The sequence below is a fragment of the Cetorhinus maximus genome, chromosome 14, assembly GCF_964194155.1.
Source record: "Cetorhinus maximus chromosome 14, sCetMax3.hap1.1, whole genome shotgun sequence".
Lineage (NCBI taxonomy): Eukaryota > Metazoa > Chordata > Chondrichthyes > Lamniformes > Cetorhinidae > Cetorhinus > Cetorhinus maximus.
This window is the reverse complement of record NC_135892.1, coordinates 47,356,666-47,375,221: the sequence shown is the minus strand read 5'-3', so window position 1 is coordinate 47,375,221 and position 18,556 is coordinate 47,356,666. Positions and strand designations below refer to the sequence as shown.

General features: G+C 40.7%; 1 protein-coding gene across 2 annotated transcripts in view; it reads left to right on the top strand.

Annotated features, from left to right (window-relative positions):
• Positions 1-14,489, top strand: part of LOC144689630 (chitin synthase chs-2-like) — a 67,674-nt gene extending 53,185 nt beyond the window's left edge. Inside the window, exons 13-19 of one of the 2 annotated variants that reach the window (XM_078556869.1) lie at positions 74-425; positions 1,993-2,036; positions 7,331-7,395; positions 7,575-7,685; positions 8,286-8,503; positions 8,587-8,668; positions 13,943-14,489. In XM_078556869.1, coding sequence (XP_078412995.1) covers positions 74-425; positions 1,993-2,036; positions 7,331-7,395; positions 7,575-7,685; positions 8,286-8,503; positions 8,587-8,668; positions 13,943-14,002 — 932 coding nt within the window. In that variant the 3' untranslated portion in view covers positions 14,003-14,489. Of the gene's footprint in view, positions 1-73; positions 426-1,992; positions 2,037-7,330; positions 7,396-7,574; positions 7,686-8,285; positions 8,504-8,586; positions 8,669-12,214 lie in introns of both variants that reach the window. The other variant, XM_078556870.1, reaches the window with a different exon arrangement.
• Positions 14,490-18,556: the final 4,067 nt, after the last annotated feature.

Sequence of the window (18,556 nt, the reverse complement as noted above, 5' to 3'; positions counted from 1 at the left end):
CTTGACTGTGTAGGTGGGAAAGATGAGTCATAAGCTCGTTCCTTAATGCTAACACCATGTTCTGTGTTTTTAGGTGAAATGGTCAGAGAAAACACCTTTATTACTCCGACAGGCTTGTTCTTTATCTCCATGATGATCCTTTACATCTCAACAGCAATGCTCCATCCCCAGGAATTCCCCCTTGTGTTTTATGGGCTGCTGTACATAATTTGTATCCCCAGTGGATACTTGCTGTTGCCAATTTACTCCATGGTAAACATGAATAACGTTTCATGGGGCACACGTGAAACAGTCAGTCCGAAGGTACAGGACAAAAAGAAACCTCAGCAAGTTCTGCGATATGAAAAGAAATGCAAATGCATCTGTTGGGATATTGAATTTGTAGTTAAAGAGGATAAAAAGGAACTAACTCAACATACAGACAGGTAACTTGCTTTCAAAGTAATTACAATATTAAAAGGCAGTATAAGTTGCTGTAGTCTTCATATAAAACTCTTAAAGAGTTAACAGTCCAATCTCCCAGTTCTCTGTGTTTGGGATTCCTTTGCTCTGAAAGTTTAGTTATTGATTTTTGATTGATACATTCTCTTTGGATTAAACTGGCCTCTCAAATTGCCCTTTACAAACTCGCAAGCCCCTTACAAGCCCCTCCTCCCACTGCTTGAGGCAATGGGATTTCTTTTGACTGGGGTGGAGGTGGGAAAGAGAAAGAAAATTCTGTTTTCAAAGGGAAATCCTGACTGTTTTCCGTTTCCATTTTTAAGCATGAGAAAGATTAGCTACATATTTTCCCATGAACTAAGATGACAGGTGTCCAAGCAAACTCACAAAACGTTTCATGGTTCACAGTGGCAGATTCTTCTTGACATTGTTCCAATTAATATTGATATTGGTAAACTTAATGTGCTGAATTTTGCCGTCAGTGGGTAGGAGGTGGGGCCCGCTCGCTGACACCTAAAATGACGCGGGATGACGGCAGGGAGAACCCCCGACGTCATCCCGCCCCATTTAAATTTTCAGGTAGGCGGGGGCACAGCAAAATCAGCTGCAGGCCCGCTGACCTGTCAATGGCCAATTGAGGCTATTGACAGGATCATTGAAACAATTAAAGGACCTGCCCGTCCAACCTTAAGGTTGGTGGGCAGGCCAGGAGCCCTGGCGGGAATTAGAAAAAATATGAAACCTCATCCACCGGCGGGATGAGGTTTCATGTAGGGATTTAAAAAGTTTAATAATGTTTTAGTGTAATTTATAAACATGTCCCAGCTCATGTGACATTGTCACGAAGGGAACATGTTAAGGATTTTTTTTTTCTATTTTTAACATTTTTAAAAGTGTTAGCAATCTCCCTGGGGCAGCACTTAGCCTCAGGGAGATGTGCGCTCTTTCATGCACATGTGATAAAGACCGCACTCTCGCTTTTGGGGAATCCCCCTGCCCACACAGGGTGCGCATAACGCTTCCCGGCGGACATCACGCTGGGCGGACCTTACTTGGCCCGCCCACGTAAAATGGCAGCGGGGCCCGCTTCTCTGGCGGGGATTGGCTCCCCGCCCGCCGGAGATTGGGTTGGGTCCGTCCGCCCGGCAGGTAGAAAATTCTGTCCAATATTTCTTCCAATCATTCACATCAGTCTTCTTACCACATTCAGAAATATAGGGCCCAATGTTAACCCATTTAAATCCATCCAATTGCAGGGAGTTAAAATCAGGTCCCTTCTTTCCATTGTCCTGACTTCTCTGTTCTATTCTGTGCTATGTCCTTGAGAGTCCTGGGTATATCTTTGAAATATTTTGTACCTGGAGGGCATCCTTTTTATCTTTTTAATTAGGTCATTGCTTTGAAATCTAAAAATTGACAGTGTTCACTTGTGACTTTTTCCCTATTTATATTTTATATTTCCTAGTATCATCATATTTCTTGATGCTCTATGTTCAAACTATTTCAAATCTTTGAAAAATTATTCAGGTATTCTTTGATTTTTTCCTTCAGTATGACTGATGAAGAGGAAGAAATCAAGCCCAGAGTTGAAGATAGTGAGTATTGATAAGGTTATAGAAAATCCTGACTTGTGGTTAATTGATGGGCCTTCCAGAAATAAATAGATAAAACCTCCAACACAAGCAGAACTGTTGTTGGTATTGCAGGGTTTTCTTCCTGCAGAGGTTGCAAAAATAGTAAAAGGACACAACTAAAGGCTCTAACCAGAATCTTCCAGCCACGCTCCTCCCACCTCCCCCCTTTCCCCGCCATGGTTAGTTCCTCCACGGCGATGCCATTGAGCCATTGAAATCTCCATTCACCTCGGGGGAACCAGCAGATCCCCACCAGTGTGACAGGCTGGAAAATTCTAGCCTTTGTACCTAAATGCACACAGCATTCATACAAGATGGATGAATTAAGATCACAAATAGAAATAAATATATATGATCTGAGAGGCATTACAGAGACATGGCTGCAGGATGACAATGTTGGCTCCAGAATGACAATGTCTGGGACCTGAATATTCAAGGGTGCAAGACATTTTGGAAGGACATGAAACTAGGAAAAGGTGAAGAGGTAGCTCTGTTAATAGAGGATGGCATTAGCACATTTGAGAGGATGACCTAAAGATCAAGATGTAGTTTTGGCAGAGATAAGAAACAGTAAAGGTAAGAAATCACATAGGGAAGTAGTTTATATGCTCCGTAACAGTAACCATACTGTAGGGTGGGGTATACAGGAATAAATTGTGGGAGCTTGTGACAAAGGTACAGTGATAATCATGGGTAATTTTAATCTACATGTAGGTTGGATGCATCAGTTTGGCAGGGGTAGCCTGGAAGATGAGGTAAAAGTGTTTTTGTGACAGTTTCTTGCAGCAGCACATTGTACACCCAAGCAGAGAGCAGGGTATTCTGGATCCAATAATGTACAATGAGACAGGATTTATTAATGACCTCACAGTAAAGGATCCCCTAGGTAGCAGTAATCAAACCATGATTAAGTTTTATATTCAGTTTGAGGGACAATAGAGTGGGTCTAAGATTAGTGTTTTACACTTTAATAAGGGCAATCATGAGGGCATAAAGATAGAGCTGTCTAAAATAAACTGGGAAATTAGATGAAAGGATAGGTCAGCAGAGATGCAGTGGCAGACATTTAAGGAGATATTTCATAACACTCAGCAAAGATACATTCCAGTGAAAAAGAAAGACTCTAGGGGAAGGACACACCAGCTGTGTCTATCTATGGAAGTTATCAAATTGAAAGAAAAAGCATACAATTCCGTGAAGATTAGTGGCAGATCAGAAGATTAGACAGAATATAAAATACAGCAAAGGGTGGCTAAAAGAATAATATGGAGGGAGAAATTAGAGTACAAGAGCAAGCTAGCTAGATATATAAAAACAAATATTTTGAATTTCTACATGCATTAAAAATGGAAAAAAGTAAATAAAGTAAGTGTTGGCTCTCCAGAGAGTGAGAATGGGGATTTAATAATGGAAAATAAGTAAATGGCGGATGAATTGAACAGATATTTTGCATCTTTCTTTACTGTAGAGGATACAAATATAATCCCGGAAATAAGTATGCATCGAGAGGTGGAAGGGATGGAGGAACTTAAAACAATTACAATCACCAGGGAAAGAGCGCAGAGAAAATGATTAGAACTAAAAGTTGACAAGTCCCCAGGTCATGATGGATTTCATCCTGGGGTCTTAAAAGAAATGACTACTGCATTGGTTTTAATTTTCCAAAAAAATTCCCTAGATTTTGGAACTGTCCCATCATATTGGAAAATAGTCAATATAATTCCTCTATTCAAGAAAGGGGTGAGACAGAAAGCAGGAAACTACAGGCCAGTTAGCCTAAAATCTGTCATAGGGAAAATGCTGGAATCTATAATGACGGAGGTTATAGCTGGACATTAGAAAACCTCAGTGCAATCAGGCAGGGTGAACATAGTTTTGTGAAAGGGAAATTGTGTTTGACTAATCTATTATAGTTCTTTGAGGAAGTAGTGATCAAAGTTGATAAAGGGGAGCCAGTGGGTGTGGTGTACTTAGATTTCCAGAAGGCGTTTGACAAGGTGCCACATCAAAGGTTGCTACACAAAGTAAGAGTTCATGATGTAGGGGGTAACATATTAGCATGGACAGAGGGTTGGTTAGGGAAGAAGAAACAGAGCATAGTAGCCATGAATTGGTCATTTTTGGGTTTGCAAAATATAATGAGTGTGACAGGGACCAGTGCCAGGGCCTTAACGATTTGCAATCTACATCAATGGTTTGGGTGAAGGGATTGAATGTATAGCTGCTAATTTGCTGATGATATAAAGATAGGGAGGAAAGTAAATTGTGGAGTGGAAGTAAGGGGTTCTCAAAGGGATATAGACAGGTTATTTCAGGAGTGTGATGGAATACTCCCCACTTGCCTGGATGAGTGCAGCTCCAGCAACACTCAAGAAGCTTGACACCATCCAGGACAAAGCAACACACTTGATTGGCACCCCTTCCACAAACATTCACTCCCTCCACCACCGATGTACAATGGCAGCATTGTGTACCATCTACAGAAACTCACCAAGGTTCCTTGGGCAGCTCCTTCCAAACCCACAACTGTTACCATCTAGCAGACACATGGGAACACCACCACCTGGAAGTTCCCCTCCCAAGTCACTCACCATCTGGACTTGGAAATATATCGCTATTCCTTCACTGTTGCTGGGTCAAAATTCTGGAGCTTCCTCCCTAACAGCGCTGTCGGTGTACCTACACCACATGGACTGCAGCGGTTCGAGATGGCAGCTCACCGCCACCTTCTCAAGGCCAATTAGGGATGGGCCATGAATGCTGGCCTAGCCAGTGAAGCCCACATCCTGTAAATGAGAAAAGAAGTGAATGGGCAAAATATGGCAGATGAGTATAATGTGGGAAATGTGAAATTTTCCACTTTGTCTGTCGGGAAGAATAGAAAAGGATCAATTTTTTTTAAAATTCACTCATGGCATGTGGATGTCGCTGGCAAGGCCAGCATTAATTATCCTTGAGAAGGTGGTGGTGAGCTGCCTTCTTGAATTTTTGCAATCCATATGGTGTAGGTACACCCACAGTGCCGTTAGGGAGGGAGTTCCAGGATTTTAGCCCAGCGACAGTGATGGAACGATGATATTTTTCCAAGTCAGGATAGTGAGTGGCTTGGAAAGAAACTTCCAGGTGGTGGCGTTTCCATGTGTCTCTTACCCTTGTCCTTCTAGATGGTAGCAGTCGTATGTTTGGAAGGTGCTGTTGAAGGAGCCTTGGTGAGTTCCTGCAGCGCATTTTGTAGATGGCATACACTGTTGCCACTGTGCATCGGTGGTGGAGGGAGTGAATGTTTGTGCATGGGGTGCCAATCAAGAGGGCTGCTTTGTCCTGGATGGCATTGAGCTGCTTGAGTGTTGTTGGAGCTGCACTCATCCAGGTAAGTGGGGCATATTCCATCACACTCCTGACTTGTGCCTTGTAGATGGTGGACAGGCTTTGGGGAGTCAGGAGGTGAGTTACTTGCCGCAGGATTCCAAGCTTCTAATCTGCTCTTGTAGCTGCAGTATTTATATGGCTAGTGCTGTTCAGATTCTGGTCAATGGTAACCCCCAGGATGTTAATCGTGTGGGTTTCAGCAATGGTAATGCCATTGATTGCCACGGGGTAATGGTTAGATTCTCTCTTGCTGGAGATGGTCATTGCCTGATACTTGTGTGGCGCGAATGTTACTCGCCACTTCTCAGCCCAAGCCTGGATACGGTCCAGGTCTTGATGTATTTGGACATGGACTGCTTCAGCATCTAAAAAGTCCACGCATGGTGCTGAACATTATCTAAATGGATAGAGATTGATGAACTATGAAATACAGAGGGATTTGGGTGCCCTGGTACATGAATCACAAAAAGCTTGTAGGCAAATGGAATATTGTTGTTTATTTCAAGGGGAATAGAGTATAAAAGTAGGAATGTTTTGCTATAGATATATGGGGCATTGGTGAGTCCATGGGTAGAATCATCCATGGAATGGCAATTACCATTGGATTGCCACTTGTTCGTATTTACCTACCCTACACTGGAGCTCCACACTTCTCACCCGTACCTCCGAGCCAGGTCTCGTGAGAAATGTGCAGTGTTCCAGTTGTGGAGTCCTTCCCTTGGAGTGTAGGATCACGGGTGGGAGGACATGCCATACCCCCTTGTTAAGACACTAGCTACCATAAACTTTAAATGTCCCAAAGCCACTTTGTAAAGCTAGGCAGAGAAGTGAAATGTGTAAGGTAAGTGACTGAGGGGGTAGGGTGGGCCGGGGTGAGGGATCGGGAAGTCGGGCAGGCTGAGAGAAAAGAATTTCTTCTCATCTCTGTCTTACATGGGAGACCCCTTATTTTTAAATTGTGTCCCCTAGTTCTAGTCTCTCGCACAAGGGGAAACATCCTTTCAGCATCACCCTATCAAGTCCCCTCAGGATCTTATATGTTTCAATAAGATCACCTCTTAATCTTCTGAACTCCAATGGATGCAGGTCCGGCTTGTCCAACCTTTCCTTGTAACATAACCCTCCCATCCGAGGTATCAGTTGAGTGAATCTTCTTTCTGCAGGCTGAAAAGATCACATAATTTGTTAGTTTATCAGTCTAATTATCGAGTTATATTTGGGGTTTGTAATGCCGCATAGTGATGGTGGGGTGTGGGGGTGCGAAAGATACTGGGATCAAATGCAAAATATTGATGTTACACAAGGTTCAGCGGCAGCACTGCATCAAGAATTGTGGTTTTGATCTCATATCTAAATATGTGGTCCTCTAATCCAGAATGAAACTCCATTGCAGTACTGACGCTGTGCTACATTTTCCAAGGTGCCATTGTTCAGATCGGATGATAAACTTCGGCTCCATCTGCCACTTCAGGTTGATATAAAAGATCCTATGTTACTGCTCTAAGAAAAACTGGGGAGTCCCCTCTGATATCCAAGCCTATCACCATCTTCACGAAAATCAGTTTATTTCACTACTTACCTCATTGCTGTTTGTGAGACTTTACTGTGCACATACATTGGCAGCTGTTTCTCCTCCATTGCAACTGTACAAAAAAAAAATTCTTTGTTGACTTTGCTCCACACCTGAGATCATGAAAGATGCAAATTGTCTCTATGTTTTTCGAAAGATGCCACCACAGAGACTGATAACATGCTTTCTTCTGTATATTCAAATGGAGTTTTGGGTCATTTGCAGTTTGAAGGTCAAAATGAAAGATATTTTGTTGTTCAACTGACTTGATTGCAATGCTTTTGAGAATGATCTCACTCATGCTTTCATTGTGTAGATTGGATAAGTAACTTGCAAGAGCAGTCACTCCATATACTGCTTGTTGAAGAAGAGCTTGATGAAGTAAGTTGTTGCTAATGACATTTTTCATTTCCTTGTGTATTCATTTCAATGTCTAATATGAAATCTGTTTGTTGTATGTAGCAATTCACTTGTAATATAAAGCAAAATATGCCATACAGAAAGACGATTGGAATATAACATTTTTATTCACCTTATTGTTCAATATTTCTTATCTGTAGACAGAAAAGCCATTCTGGAAAGACCTCATCAACCTATATCTTAAACCAATTGAGGAAGACAAAGAGAGACAGGCAGAGATAGCAAAGCAACTGAAGTCCCTCAGAAACAAGGTAAAAATACAATGTACAGCTAACTGTTCTGAATCTGGTCAGCTTGTTCAATCCCAAAGGGGGAACCATGTTGAACTATGTTTGGGTGTGGAAGGAGGAAACAAAGGAGGTACAGAAGGCACAGAGAAGTCAGCAGATTTGAGGGTTCAGCATTAGAAATGGATTGCCAAACTTTTTCGCGATCTGTTCAGCTTTTCGAGCATAACATACCAGCCATTACATCTACAAAATCTTGCCAATGCTTGGCCATTGTGCAAAATGCCTTCCAATTGAAAGAAAGCAAAACACATGTGATAATGGGCTAAAAGATAAACTTTGTGAGGCTTCATGCTCTGAGTGCAACCTGGCTCAGTAAGACTGAGAAATGGAGATTCAGTGTTGGTGCGGGTTAGCACACCCAATAGGTACAGTTCCTGTTTTCTCAGTGATGAAAGTAAATCAGGAGCTCCCATTGAACACCTGTAATGATTAATTCAGTTTACTTTTGTTCTTGCATGGCGAGGGTTACAAGAAAACCATATTGCTGGGAAATGTGTGTTCACTCACATTGTACTCAATGGGAATATTACTTTTATGAATAACCCCTTCCATTCTTTTCAGGCCACTTTTCTGTACTTCATTATTAATGCTTTGTGGATCGTTTCAACATTTTTCCTACAAGCAATTGGTCCAGAGATAAACATCAAGATCCCAAAAATCCTCCCAAATGGTATCTTTTCAGAAGATGAAATTCTAAACATCGAACCACTCAGTTTCATGTTCTTGATATCGTTCGCTGGGTTATTGGGAATTCAGTTCCTCACCATGTTGTACCACAGGTATTAATGAAACTGTATTTTGATTTACAAAGAAATCATGCAATGTTATGGAAATGGTAACAATTTTACTTACTTTTTTTCAGGATTAACACACTCATTCACTTTATAGCATACAAAGGAACTGAAATGAAACCGCAACAGAGTGTTGGAAAGTATTACCAAATGGTAAGACTGACAAATTTCACTATGCATTTTATTGAAAGGAATCAAGTTATCTATAATGAATTAAAAGTCTTGTATTTGATGCCAACTTCCTGTAATCTTTGCACTTCCTGTTACACTGCCCTCATGTCGTACTTGAGACATTTACTTGGCTCAAAGTAAACCAGCAGCAAATCAGAATTGAAGATGCAGGAAAGTAACCAGAGGATCCATTAGTCCTTTTGGTCCATCATGCCTCACATGGCATGACACCCCAAATGTTAGCCCAGAAATAGCTGCCAAAATCATTGTAAGTTTACTTTTATTTATTAGTAAATAATTTATTTATTAATAATTAATATTACACATTTATTAATGTGCAAATTGTCCATCAGCTTGTCACAATTAAGAAATATCCTGCTGTCAGCCTTGTAAAGTGACCTAAATTTTCACACTCCCGTCAGGTGTGCAGAGTTGGGAGAATTCCTGGCTCCACGTGCCCGACTCCTGAAAAAGCACCCTGGAAGTTTGGATTTTCGTCCTGAGCCACCCCCAGGAAGAGTTTTCAGGCAGCCACAGGGGCTTTTGGATATTTAGGTGGGCTGTGAGAAGGGTCCGCCTTGGTGCTCCAGCACTTTGTCCAAGCTGTGAAAAAAAGAACGAAACAAAAGAATGGCCTTCCAGCATTCACTCACTCCATCACATACACCCCATGATGCATCCATGCTAATCCATGCTATCTAATGCCAGCCACACATCGCCGATGGCCCTGCATACCATCCATGCCAATGTATGCTCCTCTACCCACCACCCTTGGCCCTTTATACTCTCTATGCCAACCTATGCTCCTGCTAACACTCCCCTCCTCATGGTCCTTTATGGTCCCTATACCCAATTTACGCCTACCCATGCCCCTCCACCCATCACCGTTTTCCTTTACAACCCCCATGTCGACTCACCCAATATTTACCATGGGAAGACCTCAGGGTCCGTGCTAAGATTGAATAAAGTTCTGAAGTGTTTATTGTTGAATTTACTATTTAAAAAAAACTCTCATTGATAACAACCCATTCACTACAGTTAACTTCCTTTAATCCCTTACAAAGACTAGCATTTGTATTCATTGTCCCACTTCAAAGATTCTATAAGCGCTTGAGGCTGTCAATCAAACTGTGAACTGACAGACATCCCATGTGACAATTGTAGGTTGTGAAATCAGTTGTGCTGCACTAATCCCGTAATAGCAATCACCCGGTTTATGTCAACAGACAGAGTGAAGTAGCAAGCGCTGTTTTTTTTACACTGCTGACAGTGTTTTTCAAATATTTAAAGGGCAGGAGATTTAATGGCTTAACAGCTTAACAGTTCCCTTGTCAGTTCCGATGAGCTTGAGAGTTTCAATGAGTTTATCCACTTTTTCTGCATATTCATGTCTACTTTCAACAATTCCAAAGGACACTTCACCTCCCCCAAAGGACACCTGACCTCTCCCAAAGGTGTCCCTCGACCAAATCCAAAAGGGTACCCTACCTTTCCAAAGAATTCCTGTAAGTTAGACCTTCTCCTACCAGGTCTAATGTGCACAAGTCGTACTTCCCATTTCCTCCTTGTGACAATCAGATCAGACTGAAGGCAGTTTCACTTTAACATGTGCAGCTGACTCCCTGACTCACAGATGCCACAAGTTCTACCCTCTCCCATTTTCCCCCTTGCAAAAATATTGGGGGCTGGGTTCAGGGGCAGGACTTTCAGATTTAGGCTTCCAGCACCGTTTTTGCAAAGACAGAGACCGTTTTTGTCTGAGCAGAAATTCGGGTCAGCAATTCTCCTTCAACATTCCTTTGAGTTTCAAGAAATTGGTACATCTGCACATTCATTGCCAATTAAACTCACCACATAATATTCAGAGTAGTACCTAACAGCATAAGGACCTTTTTAATGATGAGATTGAATACCAAATATGCAACTTCTCTGGCCCTGAAACACAAAAATCAAAACTGTAGAGTTTAATTTCAACATGTAATAAATTGTTCTAATGATTTTTTTCTCACTTTTCTGTTTTTCACTCTTATTGCAATTATTCTTTCACTCTTTTTATTTCTCTTTCTGTTCCTGATTTGACTTTAATTCAGCATATTTCCAACATGTCTCAGTTTCCTTCTCCATCTTTAAAATGCCTTGGTTAAGGAGAGAGACAATTGGTCCCATAATTTACCAAGATCCCAGATGCTCTGTTCTCAGCTCATACTTTCAGTAATTTACAGGGCAAGAACTTTTCGAGCTAAATGATGATGAAAAAATGTCTAAGTAATGGGGTCACCTCTAGATGCCCTATTCTGGGAAAATCTGGACTATCTTAAACTTTATGTCTTCAAATTCACCATGAGTGGCACGTGGAATATGTATTGGTTAGTATTTAATTGTGGATTTAGTTAACACATGCTGTGGCTGGCCAGGTGCAAGTTTTATTTACATAATTTAAGGCCTGATTCCTTGGTTCTACTACCAATAGATGGAAAATACAGATGTAAGAAAATCTCCCATTATACCTAAAGGATTTTAAACCCTCTTTGATCTTTATGGTATTGTAGGACTGAGATGAAGCAGTGGTTCTGAGTAAATCATTATTGACTATTTACGCCACAGCAGATTTATTCTGCAAGGACACTGGCATAGTGAGAGTTACTTTTCCATAATTTCCTGTCAAATTAAAGGTGTGTTTAATAGTACTCACTTTATTATTGTGAAAATGGCAAAGCAACTTCAGGTCAGAGCAGTTGCATGGCTAAACACAAAAATCCAAAAGGTACATTCTGAAATGTGTCTCTTTGCCTGACTCTGTGTGCCTCACCATTAAAATGCATTGGGAGATGTGAAGTTCCTGAATTTGCATGCTAAAGTTAGAAGTCGTCTGTAGAGATGCAAGGAACCTGTTTTAAAGTCATTTAAAGTCCCTGCAAAATTATTTATATCTAGATTAACTGTCAGAGATTGCTTTCATGATATTCTAATTGTTAATTAATATCAAGGAACTCTTTGACACTAAAAAGTAACTATTACAAATCTGGAGTCTCATTCCTTCCAGTTTTACTTGTCGTTAAACATTTTTAAAAAGTACAGTTTTAAATTTATTTAAACCTTTCCTTTCTATTTCTTTTCCCTCCCTCTTAATGCAATTTTATTTCTCTCCATCGTCTACATTTCTCTTTCTGTATCTGATTTGGCATTGAATGCCAACACTCTATTTTATATTTGCTTCCTAGTCCTTGCACTGATAATCTTACAATTCTTTAATCTAATTAGTCAAGGAAATACATAGTTGCTTGTCCTGTTCACTCAGATCCCAGTTACAGCCTCACATTTTCAACAACTTGCAGTGTAGATTATTGTCAAAGTTAAAATGGCAAGGACAAGTTTAACTAAGCAGACACTGTTAGATTCACTCCTACAGCATATTTTGCCTCAATGTAATTTGAGTTTTATTTCTAATATAAGTGAAAACAATTTTGCTTTTCAAGCACAAAACCCTGAATGAAAATTGAATGTTATTTAACTTTCTCCTTTTTTTAGTATAAAGATCATGAGGTTTGATATTATACCGGAGAAAAACCAGCAGAGCTTGAGAAGAATCAAACTGCATCTCACCAGCTTCACACTAATACTACCATTATCGTCTGTGTGAAACACAACTAACAACTACTCAGGGATATAACAGCAAAGTTCTGTGGTTCATGTTACAAATCAGAAATATATACAATGAGAGAGTTATTTTTTGATATATTAACAATACCTTATGCAAATAGGCTGTGAGATTTGTTGGTGCTGCATCCCTTTGTAAATAGGCACCTAAGTGCCATAATGGCTGGAGGCAAATGCAAGTACATTCCATTTGGTACCACTCTTCTTGTCTCTCCTCTCATCCTGGCCTCTGCTCATCACCTGGAATGGCATCTAAACCAGCCGTTCCTTGTATATCCTGGGACCAACTTGATGCTGTGACTGGTGTTCACAGCTCGCTGGTTCCAGGAAGAATGACGATTGGATGTCTTGGACATTGACCCAGACGAATGAGGCCATTGGGCCAATTCTGCGTAGTTCTGCCATCAGCCACAGCTGGCATGAACAATTTGTGCTGCACTAGGATTACAGCCCGATTTGGAAGCCACCAAATTATTAGGCTATAAAATAAGTATAAACATTTTTAAAAATAAGTAGACTTTTCTGAAATATTGTTGGGCCTATATTATGACATCTGGTTAATGCGCCCTACATCTGAATTAATCTCAATGTGGAGAGAATAATTGTAATAAGATAAACATCGCCACAAATTAGATTGACCGAATAACTCAGGGACAAATAAGTTTTGATCAGCCTCGGGATTGTAAATAATTACTGTTACACATGCCAATCTTGACATAATCTACTTTTGACACTCACTAAATTGATGAATTGGGAAGATAATTTCCTCCATGTGCCATGTATTGCAAAACTCTAACTATATTATTTATTAAACTTTTCCAATTTTATTACACATTGACCACAAAGGAAATCTTTTCTCAAAGAGTCATCCAGAGATGCAGCAGTAAGCCTTCATTCCTCCTGTACTGATTCTATTTTGGTTAACATCTGGCCCACTTGTTCTGTACTGGATATGTGTGGTGAGGACAGGACCTTGCATTAGACCTTATTTTTCTCATATGCCAATCAGCTTTACCCAAGTTCTTAAAATGGCCAAAATTTGCAAATAGCCAAGATCTAAAGATGACCATTGGATATAGAAAGAGATTATATACTCCCTTGCGTGTGCAATGACTATCAACTGATACATCTAAAATATAAACGTGAAAGGCAAAGATAATTTTGCATACAAATGCATGTGCACAAGACCCACACGTTATATGCATCATGCTAAACATAAGGAATTATTAATGTGCAATTATGATACTTTACAATTGATCATGAATTCACATATCTATACCTTTGCACAAAATGATCAGTTGTTCTAGTCTCTGTTTACAATAATCTTGAAGATGCAAAATGTTTAATGCAAATATGAATGTTAATTTATGAAATAATGAAGTTACTTATTAAATGTATCATCTATCAAATGTGACATGTTACTTATTTACATTTAAAGTGCAATTGTGTTATGTTTCATCTGTGCACTTTTCACATTATAAGACAAGCATGCTTCATGTACACAGAATTATGATTCAAACGTAGAACTCCCGTGTATCAGATCCTTCCTTTCTCATGCTGCAGAATTTTAAAGCATCAACCACTTCCTATTCTCTCCAGTTTACAGATTTCCTGATCCAAACAAAAACACAGAATCCTGCCATGATGAGATGTTCCTGATGAACCTTTTCTAATGTTCCGCTAATGGACTAATGTCCATTGAATTTTTGGAGACAATTATTGCATTTTAGAAACAGTGGATTTAATTTTATATATGCTCTTTTTGTGGGTTTTGCTTTTAGGATTAATTTACTGAATGAATAGCTAAGCGATCTGTGGTACACATTTGAAAATGGACTAGGTTTGTGTATAATTTATTGGAATGCTCAGCAAAGGGTGAACTTGGCCTAAACAATACTTTTTAACAACGGGTGACCAGGTTATTATGATTTTTCCACTGTGATTTAACTTCTGTTCCATACTTACTGCTCCAAATGTGAAAATGACCTCTGTTATAAGTGGATAATCCCTGATGTTTACACTAATAACTGTATTCATAAAATTACATCATACATGTGACAGGGTGAATGTTTAACCACATTTTCAAGATACCTAATCATTGGTATGTGAAACCGTTGCTTACTTAATAAACTGGTCTTATGCTAAATTTAGCATTTCCATTTGATTATTTATTATTGGTCAGATGTGGTGGATCGGTTTTGGTAAGGATTGTCCCTTTGCAATTCTCATTGGTTTTAACAAGGAAACAATTCTCAGTACTGTCGTAAGCATATACACAATAAGGTCTAGAAATCAACAGTATGCTACTAAAGGGTTGATGGTGGGTTTATGAGTGAGTTTAGACCTGTTGTTTTCGCCCTGATAATGTTGAGTTCAGCAGCGGGAGGAATATGTGTATTATAATGTCTGCACAGTGAACTGAGCAGCATAACGTCAGAAATGCGAGTTAGATTGAGCAGATGTTTGTTGTATGAGGGGAAAGTTAGAATTCTCCTGATTGGGATGGAGATCGCATCATGCAACAGCTAGGTACCAAAGAAGATAAATTACAGTCAATGTAATCTCCTGGACTAGTTTTAAACACTCAGAAGGATTGGAGAAGATTTTCCAGATTTCTTTCCTCCCTAATTAACTAATGGCTTTTGGACTGGTTTTTCACTTTCCCTAGGAGACTATTTGGCATCTATTGGGTAAGCAGTCACTTGGCCAGATGCAAAAGGCATCACAATTATATAGAGCAGGCTAGATGGACCAGCTGGTGTTATCTTGTAAAGGTGTTTGCTTATTTGTATATTCTTAAATACTCCATGAATAATGTAAAAGCTAAGGATGTAACTCGATAAAGGGCCCCAGGTTCAGGACTGATCGAGCAAGAGCAAAATAATGTGGACACTGGAAATCTAAAACACAAAAATTGCTGGAAGCACTCAGTAAGTCTGGCAACAGAGCAAGAAACAGGGTTATTGCTTCAGGATCCTGCGTCAGAACTTTGTCAGAGTGATCAATGCAGCATTTGTTGACTTGACACTTAATATATTCAACCAAATGCAGTGCAGAAACAATAAATCCAATAAAAGCTTGAATCAAATAGTTAAGACAGTGCAATACAAGCCTGAGGAAGTCACAATCAAGTGATCTCATTTTCTGGACAGAAGGAATGCAGTAAATCACCACGAATCTCGAGATGTTCTCGGCCAGAGCCTACAGGATACCTGCTGACTGATCAAGTCATATAAATCTCTGGTTGAAGACATAAATGGCCCAGCTGAGTTTCTGTCAGTGTGTTAGTGTTCAGCTTGTCTCTGGGGGTTTCTTGCTGTATGATGTCGGAGAGCATCCCTTCTTATCTAGTAGCCAGTCATGCACAGTGCATGGGAGCTCACACATCTGTGGGTCGGATGAGTGTCTCATTATAAATGTATCATGGCAGCTCCCTGGATAGCAAGCACTCACCTGCATTGTGTGTTGCTACTACTCACATATGGGCTACACATTGAGGTAATGGAATCCTTTCTACTCTTGAACACCTCTCATTTAGGGGCTTGCAAGGCCACATATTTGGATGGTTTCAGTGACATAAAAAAGTGCTGCTTTCACCTTGACCACCAGAGGCACTGCGCTCCTGGCTGTGCTGTGATGTCTGAGGCTCTGTTCCATGAGGCCACAGATCTCTGTGACAATCTCCATGGTAAAGCACAGCCTTCTTGTGAACTGTCCTTGGCTCATGTGAATGTAGGAGTCGTACTTTCTGAATAGCCTGGGTGGATAGATCTTCCTGATGAGAACCCTTCTCAAAAGGTGAAATCATGAGAGGATTTTCAGGAACGATGTCGACGCTATATTGGTGAAGACTGGACAAAGCGTCCCAAGAAAGCCTCCTGACATGTCTCAGAAGTCCCCTTCAAACATTGTGTAGTCAGTTGATCTCAATCAGCTAGTGAACAAAAAAGTTGAGCATGGTTTAAAATAGCACTCAAACTCCTGAACAAGGACTTGTTTACTCCTCTTCAGCTGGTCACTTTTAGGAGAGGTCATTAATTGAAGCATTGCCCACCAAAATGCCTGTGCCCAGTTTAATGTGAACTTGCAAGCAATTCAGTTGTCAGTTAGCCCCTTGGATGAAGGGTTGTCCTTGGCTCTTCAACTCCTGTATCAAGATGGTGTCTTGCACTAAACATAGGTTGAGCAAGCATTGCATCTTAAAACATCCTGAGCACCTTGCAGGCTCTTTAGTCTTAGGTTTCCAGGGATAACCACCCCCTGCATCTCTCTGTGGACAGCCTATGAATCAATCCTGTACATATCAGCTCTATCTATCCTGAGACTGGGGAATTAATAATGGGAATGAGGAAATAGCAGAGGTTTTGAACAAGTATTTTGTATCTGTCTTCACATTAGAAGACACAAAAAGTATCCCAAGAATAGGCGAAAATCAAAAGGCAAAGGGGAGGGAGGAACTTAGAATGATCACTATTACTAAAGAAAAACTAATGCAAATACTAACGGGACTAAAGGCTGACAGGTCCCCTGGGCGTGATGGTCTGCATTCTAGGCTGTTAAAAGAAGTGGCTGCAGAGACCATGGATGAATTGGTTATAATCTTCCAGAACTCCCTAGATCCTGGAAAGGTCCCAGTGGATTGGAAAAATGGCAAATCTAACACCTCTGTTCAATTTTTGGAACTCATTTCCATCGAGAGTGGTGAAGGCAGGGCCATTGAATATTTTTAAGACAGTGGGAGATAGAGCTTGACTAACAAGGGGTCAAAGGTTATCAGAGGTAGACGGAATATGGAGTTGAGGTTACAATCAGATCAGCTATTATCTCATTGAATGGTGGAGCAGGCTCGAGGGGTTGAATGGCCTCCTCCTGCTCCTAATTCATATATTTATACGTTTCCTCTCTGTTCAAGAAAGTGGGGAGACAGAAAGCAGGAAACTATAGGTCAGTCAGTCTAACACAGGCTTTTCCAACCTTTTTACGTGAAGGTCCACATTTCAATTTTTTTCTCACTCTAGGAGCTGCAAACTTTGGGAAGAAAAGGAAGCCGAATCAGAGGAATGGAAATTTATCTCATTATGAATCCAAAAAACAAAAATCTGCATCTTTATGAACAAGCTCCAAATGTAAAGACTAACTTAGTGCCTTAGCTTCTCTGCATCATGTCGAGCATTTTTTTTTTACTTGCACAAGAAGTCAATGCTCTTATATTTGATGTGGTGCTGCGGAGTATTCAGGACAGATCACCCGTGTGTCAGGAGTGATCTTGATTCTGTCCAGCTTTTTCACAGGAGGGACCACGTCTCAATTTTTTCCTCACTCACTGCCCCTCACCCACCCCCAACCCCTTCACCCCCTCCCATGTTCCTCCAGCCTCTGGGTCTCTCTCTCTGCCCTTCCTCCCACCACCCACAGATTTCTCCGTTGGGCCTTGCTCTGCCACCACCCCTCACCCCTGAGTCACAAACCTGTAAACTTACCACCCTGCTTCATCGCTCTGGAAACAGAACTGATCGCCGCTGCTTACTGCTCATCCAATCACAGACTGTTTTCTCCTTGCATTTGCTGCTGATAGGCTCACTTGAGCCTAAGAGCAGCAAATGCAGGGAGAAGACAGTCTGTGATTGGGTGATCACCTCAACAGCATCTTTAGATCTACTTAACTGTTCTTCGGTCTATCTTGGAGAACGCTTGGTGCGCTGCATACACAGGCAACATAGATGGGATTCTGGCCTGTTGGCTGCCTAGCGGGCAAGCCCTATCTAATGTCTGTTAAAGAGGTAGCAGGACATGTAGAAAATCATCATACAATCAGGCAGAGTCAACATGGTTTTGTGAGTGGGAAATACATTATCATAGAGGACTGGCAAATCAACAGGAAACAGGAAAACAAGATAATGGTTCATTTTCAGGATGGCAAACTGTAACTAGTGGAGTCAGGGATCAGCACTAGGATTACAATTTATGATCTATATTAATGACTTGGATGAAGGGACTGACTGTATTGTGGCCAAACTTGCTGATGATACATAGATAGGCAGGAAAACAAGTCGTGAGCAGGATACAAAGAGTCTGCAAAGGGATATAGATAGGTTAAGTTAGCGGGCAAAAACTTGGCAGATGGAGTGTAACGTGGGAAAATGTGAGGTTGACCACTTTGACAGTAAGAACAGAAAAGCAGAATATTATTTAAATGGAGAGGGACTCCAGAAT